The 9,533-nt window shown below is 46.1% G+C and overlaps 1 protein-coding gene across 1 annotated transcript; it reads right to left on the bottom strand.

Annotated features, from left to right (window-relative positions):
- Positions 1-4,016: 4,016 nt before the first annotated feature.
- On the bottom strand, positions 4,017-8,357 carry ogfrl1 (opioid growth factor receptor-like 1). The gene is given in 9 exon segments (XM_057046902.1): positions 4,017-5,623; positions 5,626-5,718; positions 5,721-5,979; positions 6,115-6,260; positions 6,443-6,509; positions 6,810-6,888; positions 7,150-7,228; positions 7,440-7,526; positions 7,997-8,357. Coding segments are annotated over 9 exon segments (1,047 nt in total). The 5' UTR covers positions 8,177-8,357; the 3' UTR covers positions 4,017-5,566.
- Between the last annotated feature and the right edge of the window lie 1,176 nt (positions 8,358-9,533).

Below are 9,533 nucleotides of genomic sequence, written 5' to 3'. Positions count from 1 at the left end.
GCTGGGAAGAGAGGAGGCCTTTCTCCTGCTCCGTACCTGCTGGAGACCGACTTCTAACCACATTTATTGCTTTTCCGCTTCCAAATTTTAGCACTTTGTTTCAGGTGCTATTTTTAGTGCAACTTCCCTCAAAGTCAATTAGCATGAAGTGGAAAAGGAGCATTAGCCGTGATGCCTCTGGCACAATAGGGTCACGCCTCACCCGATGCATGTCTGACTTATGCCGGGTGTCACATGACCCGTGTCAGGTGCTGCTAAGACATGGTGAACATCAAGGGTTTGCTAATTCAACATCTAACGTGTGTGTGTGTGTTGGGGGGGGGCACAGACATGTGATTACATGCTCGCCTACTCTCTCACTCTCTTGTGTGCACGCGCCATGACCTTTGTGCACATTCACATGCATACAAAGGTCATGGCGCCTTCATGACACACGTGTTCTGGTCTGACTTTTAGTCTGTTCTCATGGCTGAGTTTGAGAGCCCACGCTGTCCTCGTGCATTTAAGTGTGTGTTTACACACTCACATGTGCCCTACAGTAGAGATGTCAGTTAACAAAGAAGGTCTGACCAGCTTTAAAATTAAAAGAAGTTTTTGTAATCACTTCTCGTGTGTGGTTGGTGTGTGTGTGTGTGTGTGTGTGTGTTGTGTGTTGTGTGTGTGGTGTGTGTGTGTGTGTTGTGTGTGTGTGGTGTGTGTGTGTGTGTGTGTGGTGTGTTGTGTGTGAGTGTGAGTGTGAGGCATATATCAAGGAAAATGTGGCTGAGAAATGCAGAGGGAGGGGACCAAACAGGAAGTGAGCGTTTGGGTTGAGAGGGTCGGGTCGAAAAGGCCACTATGGGAGTACACATTCAATCGCGTGAGAAGAAGTAATTAGGTGTGTGTGTGCGTGTCTTTTTGTGTCTCTGTTGTGCTGGGCTCTTGTGTGTGTGTGTGTGTTGCGCTGGGCTCTAGGTGTGTGTGTGTGTGTGTGTGTGTTGCGCTGGGCTGTGGGAGTGTGTGATGACTAAACAGAAAGGGTGAGTTGTGTTTACATGGTAAACACATGTATGTGTGGTGTGTGTGTGTGTGTGTGTGTGTGTGGGATGGGAGTGAAGGTTGTGGAATGTCAGAATGCTCACTGGGCTACACAGCTGAGAAAGACAGCATGGTGGAACCATAAAGGCTGCTGGTGGCTGCTCAGCATTTAAGCCAGCAGCTGTGCTTTGTCATCGTCTTCTGCTCCGTTTTCTTCTGCACATTTTTGTTTGTTTATCCTTTCTTATGTCTCAGGGAAGAAGCTGATGAACTCGCGGAGAGCCCAAACTCCTCCGTGCTTTGCTCAAGGGTACTAGCAGGAAATAGGCCTAGCCTCTTTTTGTTAGCTGTGGAGGAACTAGGGGAACTTTCTGAGCAGATGAGCTGAAACCAGAACCACCAGTACCACCAGTGGCTCCCTCATGTCACATCTGGTTGCTGATTGTGCTCCGTTAATCTTAAAGTCTTGTGAAATCTGAAAGGCGCAGGTGGAAAACCTGCAAAGCGCCTCGGTGGTCGGGCGGTAGCTTTCCTCGCACTCCTCCTTTCCTCTGATTTGAGGTCAAAGGAAGGTCAACTGAACTCCTCAAACACACAAACCCAATTATGCTTCCATATTTGAGGGGCTGTGATTGGTGTGTTTGAGGTGACAAATTACTGGAAAACTACCCTGACTCACCGGAGTTAATGTTTGAAAGCATAACGGAGCCAACGGGAACGACTTTTGTCCACAGCTTGTTTGTTTTTTTATTTCGTCCAGTTCTGTCGCATGTTTGTCAAGGCGTGCTTGTTTGTTTCTGCTAACTGCTGCGTCATGGCAAACACCGTCTCACCTGCTGTCTGATCACTTTCACAGGTGAGCCCTGGCAGCGTTTCCCACCGGTCGGGTTCAGTTTGGTGCCGCTTGGCTCAGGGACGGTGGGAGGAACCCTCTGTCTGGTGTCGTGTTCCCCCAGCAGCACAAGCGCCTCCAGCCCAGTTGGCAGTCGGGGCTACTGTAAACATCCTTGACTGGAAGCTGGTGTTTGGTTCTGGGGCTTTCAGTCGGATGTTTGCAGCAGCCGACTGCTAGTGCCGTCGTTACACCTCAGCAGCTGATGCCACGGTTGCCACAGCGACCATTTCTGTTTGTTGCATTCCAGAATCGAGCCCGTTTGAACTGCACAATCTCCCAGCAGGGGGCAGCACCGGGGCGTCCGATTTTCAGGTGATTTAAACCGTGGCGTGAAGCTGAGGGGAAGTGGGTGTAACATTTGCTGCAGACACGGAAGGAAGGAAACATTCTAATATTACACTCCCTCCCCACCCCCACATCCATCAGAGCATGAATGAAAACATGCCGTTCCTTCCTTCCTTCCTTGGTGTTGGAATCCCAGGAAGTGGATATTTTGGTCCCTCACAAGTCGTTGCCGCGGAAACGGTCCATCAAACACGGAGGCGCTCTGGTAGATTTTCACCAGTGTTGATGTTAATAAATCTCAGATCAGCTTGTTTAAAAAGGAAGAAGTCAACACAAGTTTGGGGTCAACTGTGTTTGGGAAAATGCCTTATTAATGCTCCTGCTTGACTAAATCATCTTGGTGAAAATATTATTTTTAAAGTGTTTATGCCTTCTGGCCACAAGTTGAGTCTGCATTTGCAGGGAAAACGTTGAAATAATAAAAAAATCTCCCAACTTCATCATCACTGTAATCTTCCTCACCTCAGAAGAAGTTCTCATGTGTAAATCTGTTTTGGATGGATTTTCATTGGACGTCAGAGTCTCAGGAAGTGTAAACATCCTACACTCTCGGCGTCCGCCCCCTGGTGGCCGGGGGTGGGACTGTTTGCACTGCCTGACTCGGGAATTCAACTGGAGATGAACTTTGTTTATTTACCCGCTTGTTACAGCCTTCTTGGTGTTTTTGAGTTTAATTGTTTTAAAAATAAAGTATACTTTTCCACCAAAATTGTCATCCTGTGTTCTGATGTAAAGAAACCGCTGCAGTGAAGAGCGAATCTTTTGTGCAGTTTCACCGGAAATGGTAAATGGAAGATTTCTTTGGGTGTTTTTTTTTTTTCCCCCTCTCGCGGCTTTCCCAGAGGGGTAAACAAGCACATGAGTGCACAACACAAACACACAAGTTGAAATGTCCTCTCCGGTAAAGGTGCGATTACTGCTATTGGACGCTAGATGTCGCCACAGACAAAACAACCCACGCCTCATACGTTTATTCATACTCGGCTGCAAAATGAATAATCTCCATCCTCCATCTGAGCTATCGCATCGTCACTTTGTGGCAGGACTGTATGTGTTTATTGTGCGCCACGTTTCAAAGTCGTGGCGTAAACCTGGTAAAACATCCGACTTTTCTTTGAAGAGTGCTATTAATTTAATATGTAACATACATATTTGATACATCCTTTGTGAGGAACAGAGAAAAGAAACAAAAATGCAAATGTGTAACAACAACACCTTTACATATGAGTGTGACGCGTTTCAATAAAACTGTACTTCCCCCTTCGGGATGCAGCGAAAGCAGAAGTGTTTCACAAAAGCTGTTCTGCAGTTTCTGCCTGGAAGAGTCCCCGAAACCAAACAGTTTCAGCTGAGAGCCGTCATGCTTAACTTTGACATTAAACGCAGAATGACCCTCAGGCTGACATCTCGCTTTCCCTCATGATCAGAAACACAGTGTGTGTGTGACAAAGCGTCTGTAGTTTCATGTCAGGAATATCTCAGTCTGTTAATGAATTATTAATAAAGACAAACATTGTTCTGGAATTGGTTTATAGGAGACACCATCGGAGGTGAAGAGTAGTAATAATAATAAAGCACAGCTTAATAAGTATATAAAAATCACACAAGGTGATGTAAAATGTTTTATCCTTAACCTTTTTCCCCTAATCTTATAGACAAAGGTGCTCAGATCTGTTGCTATGTAGGAATTCAGCAGCTCAAATAAAGCTACTCAATCCAGAGAGGTGAAACAAAGAAAATAAATAAATGAAGACAAACATTAAAACATTCTGCAGTTTATTGGCAGATTTCACATTTGAGGGTTATTGTAGCCCACCTACACTATCATCAAAAGCAAAAATGCAAAGGTCATTGTCTGTGAAACAATCACATTTGATAAGGAAAACATTTCAAGTATATAGAATTAACCTCTTTCCCACCAAGGTGACTGTATATATTCCTGCTTTTACAGTAACACTCATGTCTGTCACGATAATCGCAACAACAATGTCGATATCAGAGCAAAAAAGAAGAATTCAACACAAGAAATACAAAAAAGGCACTTCAGATCTTACACACACGCTCAGATCAAATGCACACAGCACAGTAGGAAGAATCATGTTTCAGCCCGCGTCATGACAACGAATCACCTGAAAAGTTTGGTACAATTATAGCAGATACACTTGGCTGAGGTACAGAGGCCAGATCCTGACGCTACAGATGAAAGCAGGCTCCGTTCTGCAGGAAGAGACGCTGTTTTCCGCCCCACATGGCTTCTAATGTCCCAGATCATCTATCTTTACAATCACTTTACTGTCTTCAATCAAAGCAAACTAGTTTGTGAAGCATTCGGACCCAAACGAGAATTACTTATAGCCATTATTTTAGATGAAACCTTATTGTCCTACGCGATGATTCGAGGGTTACATAAACTTTTAACAGCGTTGTTGCGTTTCTGCAGCCTGGTTGAGGTTATTGCGAGGCCACGGCGACAGTCACTTCCTGACTGTATAGATTATATACGCAGATCAGCGTCCAGGCCGACCTGAACCGTCTGAACCATCCGACAGCGCGTTCAGCAGGAAGACGGCGATATCAAAAGTGCAACGCGCGCCACGCCAACGTCCCCACCCGGACACGGTGCCCTCTGTGGCGGCCATGTCGGGTCATGTTGCAAATGCTAATGTTAGCTAGCAAGTTTTTCTTGTCCAGCAGGAAGGACAGCAGATGTTTGGAGCATTTTCATCGTTACCTATGACTTTGCAAAGAGCCGCTGTGATATTTATGTGCACCTAGCTGTCGCTAACTGACTGGAGTCGCTTAGATTAAAGAAATCTGACAAAGTTGGTGTTCTTGAGCTGGCCTGCCTGGAAAAGCATATTGTTTTCTACATCTATGTATTTACAGTAATCATACATGGTCTATACTGATGACCGCAGCGGTAAATATAGATGACCTACGCTGATTAACAAAGTGAGGACAAAGTTTAAAAGTATTGCTGAGAAACCACACCCCACCCCCACCCCAACCCCCCCCCCCCCCCCTTTCTCTGCACCCTCACGTTTGCAAGGCCGTTGACGGTGAGATCAGTGGAGCTTCAGCTACAGACGGAACGTCCCACCCAGTAAACCGGTGAGGCGTCGCCGTCGTGTCCAAACGCCTCGACCACCAATCAGCCTGATGACGAAGGCAACGCCGCCGCTGTTCGTTATAAGCCCTTAACGTAAAAGTGACACGAGGGATGTTTCGTCGCGACCTGACTCATCCTCCCCCCGTAAGGTGAATCCAGAATCATCAAAATTAACTCTATAAAAACAGACGGTAGGTTTTCTATCTCATGGAATCATGGGAAGACACGTTAATCCCGCTCCCTCCAGAGGTGATGCTCTCTTCTCCCCCCTCCTCTGTTGCTCCGGTGAGGGAGCCGGCGCTCTGATGCCGCTGCTTCCGGCGCCCACGTTGCCACCGGCGACGCCTCTCTGCCTTTAGGCAGCGGACCCCAGAGGAAGGCGTGGGCCGGCCTGTAGTGCTGGCGGGCGTAGCGTAGCAGGCGTCTGCGGGTGGCTGGCAGGCGGATAGTGTAGACAAAGTATTCCAGGATGCTGTGCTGCATGTTGGGGAGGGTGCTGTGGCAGAGCGACTCCTCGAGGAACAGGCGCACCAGCGGAGCTTTGAAGCTCTCGTATCCCAGCTCCCCCAAGGACTTCAGGATGCGGGTGATCCGAAGGTAGTTGTGCTGGGACCTGAAAAAGAGAGGTGGCGTGAAGATTCACACGTAGCTTCTGGTAAAAGTTGGAATAGATTTAGAATAACTGCTTTACTAAACGGCTGAAACTGTGTGTGTGTGTGTGTGTGTGTGTGTGTGTGTGTGTAATTACTCATTAAGGTGTCGGAAGCGTTCCTGCCAGTTAGGTGCCCGAGCTACATTCCCGCTTTTATCCAGCAGTTTGACGCCATAGAAGTCCAACATCAGGGAATAGGCCACAAGGAATCTCCGCTTCGCTTCCCGAGTGCTTTGGAATTCCTGTTGGTTTTTCGAATACAGAATCAAAGCGGAACCGCAACATTTGCTCTCTGCTCGGGCGATTTCTGAGCAGCTGACACGTGATGTCTTTGGAGTTATGAGAGATGTGGAGGGATGGTCAGATGTTAGCTGTCCGTCAGGATGCTAGCAGTGTTAGTGGATTCTGTGTGTGAGAGTCTTACTTTGATCTCATCCTGAGTCAGTTCATGTGCGTAGAAGTTGAGCCCTTGTTCTCTTAATGGGAATAGCCTTCAACACAGAAACAGAAATGAGCCAGAAACAGAATCAGCGCCAGTTTGGGGGCTGGTATTTTAAAAACATGTAGCATTTCCCGACACTCTCTCTGCTTTATAGCTTTTAGCACCTGTATCAACAAAGAGAAATGGGGTCACTTCCTCCTGCTGAACTTCTGTTGCACTATAATCAGAATTCACAACTGAATCAAACCACTCCCTTTTTTTATGAAGGCACTTGCTCGACAAATAGAACGGTTGTCAGGAGAGGTAACTGTGACCCGAGGTCACCTGTGAGGAAAAAAAAACTGCTCACCACTGAATGTAGGTGTGATTGTGCTCCAGTTTGTCGTAGTCGCCTCTCCACTTAGTCAGGATCTCCTCGATATAGATACCTGAGAGGAGATGGCGGGAATTAACTGTGTGTGTGTGTGTGTGTGCGTGCATGTGTGAAGCAGTGGCTGAGGACACTAATCTTCTGGTCTATCCCAGTCAAATATGACCTTCAGCCAAACACAACTCATTAAGCTCAATGTCAACCCATCTTTAACTGTAGTGTGTGTGTGTGTGTGTGTGTGTGTGTGTGGGTGGGTGTGTGTGTGTGTGTGGTGTGTGTGTGTGTGTGTGTGTGTGTGTGTGTGTGTGCTTGACCTCACCATCAGGTACCAGAGGGATCTTGTTCAGGTAGAAGCGCAGGTTGCGATACTCGTTGGGTTGGTGTGATTTCCTGTAGTTCTATATTAACACATGAGCAGATGTAATACTGCAACCCACCACCAGGCGCCTCTAAAATGAATTGTTCCGGTATAATCTGAGGTTTCTCATTGGTCATCTGTAGATTTGAGTGTATTTCTTGTGTGTGCCTTGACATGATGTAGCTTAGCTCGCTGCATCTATAGCTTTTATCTGTGTGTGTGTGTGTGCGTACGCGTGTGTGTGTACATACAGGGTAACTGTGACGGTATTTATAGAGGTCACGTGCAGCGTAGAAACTCCTCTTCATCTTTGGAAGAGACTGAGGAGATCCAAGCATCTGAGAGAAGAGAGGAAATAAGCACACAGTCAACCCATAAAAACTCATAAATGATGCACATTTTCTTGGATTTATATTTGTACAATAAAAAGATCAAATCAAACAGCCCCGAACGATTTAAAGGAAAAAAGGAGAGTCACCAGGTCAAAGAATGACGATGCTTTTGAATATTTTCCCAAGAGGAAATATTGATTTTATACGATGGCAACGACACTATTAAGCGTGACGTCGCGTAAATAATAATTCACCAACATCAGGAAAGCAAGATTAAATGTAAGTACATGTTTAAAAAAAAAAAAAAACGTATGACGTGTTTGTCATATTTCCACAAATGTGAGAAACAGGCTTCCACGTGTGACTCCGGTGCGGGCAGCAGGGGGCTCGGCTGCCCTCTGTCACGGCCTTTTCCGCGCCGACGCCCCCACCGCCGCCCAAACACATCCGCACATCCTCCACGGAGCCGCGGGTACCTGCGGGGACGCGTCTCCGCCGGCTCGGTCGCTGTCCGCCGGGCTGACGGAGTCGGAGATGCCGCTGTCATCCTCCGCCGGCGGCGGCTCCTCGCTCTCCGAGTCCGACCCCCAGGTCGAGTCGCATTCCTCAATGGTGCTCGGCTCCTTAAACCGCCAGCTGCCCAGCAAATTTCCCATTTAAACAGTCACGCAGCGCCCCTCTCTGATCCTCTTCTCTGCTCTGGACACGCTACATAGTCCCCCTGTTAGAAGCCGCAGCTTTAAATGGCAGAAAAACGGGGAAATCCCAGATGAGCGGGGATGGTATGAGGAAGGATCAGTGCCGCAGAGGAGCAGAAGGAGGTCTTAAAGCTACAAGCTGACGAATGCAAAAAATAAATAAAGACAAAACACACAAAAACACGCTGAAATCAACACTTGAACGCCTGTTTGTCAAAGCCGGAAATTCAGATTAATCACAGTCAACTGAAGACACACATTTATTTAGGTCCTAACATATATTTATCGGATTGATAAACATATGTTATATGTTTATTTATATGTTTGACCTCTTGTGTATTTAATTAATTGTTTTAAAGGGATAGTTCGCTCAAAAATTGAGACTTCCTCATCAGTTTCAAGTATTTCAGAGCTGTCGTGTCCGCAGTTTTTGTTCGGGCAGCATCGTTAACGCCTCATACACCGCTGGAAACAGCATCAGCATCAGGACCACAGCTCCCTCACGTGACGTGTGACGCGTGTGAAACACGTCTAGTACTGATTCAGAGTCAGATTCTACTAAGAATCACTTTACTTTGAATGATGCTTAGGTGAAACAGCAGATCGGCGGCCGTTTTTGCGTCTCTTACGTCATATGAGGCGGCCAAATACGTCACAGCTGACCAGGAAGTGCGCCGTTACCGCCGCCTGCTGGAGGTGTGAGGGAAATAGACGCTATATATCGGCGTACGAATGATAAACTGTTGGGTTTTTTCCCAAAAATGTCTGAAGATGACGAAACACTTAAAGAAACATACAGAAAATAGCATTTTTTACTCTGAGAAACACTTGGAACTGCTGGTAACTTAAAAAAAAAAGTCATAAAAGCGAGTCAAAGCGAATATTGTTACTTAAAGACTTTGTCCACTAGAGGGGAGTGTTCACTATAATATGCAAATGTTTGCGTGTGTCCTGTTTATGGAAATAAACGGCATTTTACAGATGTAAATCGGTAACTATGGTAATCACTAATTTATTGTATGTTACGTGGTGTCTGTGGCAGCCATGAGGCAGCAGAACCACGTGATTTCCAACAGCCAATTAGGAGGGTCAGGCATAATTGTACATGACTAACCAGCACAATTAAACTAAATCTGACTAAACCTGACCTCTCCACTAAAGAGGGACCTTTATAAGTAGCTTTAAAATATGTCCTAAAAAACATGATTTTGATCTTTAAAATGTATTATTTATTTCTGTTAATGAATAATTCTGCACTTTGTGATAGCTTTTAATCTATCTATCGATTTTTGACTGATCTTCCTGCTTATTAACT

Source organism: Takifugu flavidus, chromosome 11 (assembly GCF_003711565.1).
Source record: "Takifugu flavidus isolate HTHZ2018 chromosome 11, ASM371156v2, whole genome shotgun sequence".
Taxonomy (NCBI): Eukaryota; Metazoa; Chordata; class Actinopteri; order Tetraodontiformes; family Tetraodontidae; genus Takifugu; species Takifugu flavidus.
This window is presented reverse-complemented; position numbering and strand designations above follow the sequence as displayed.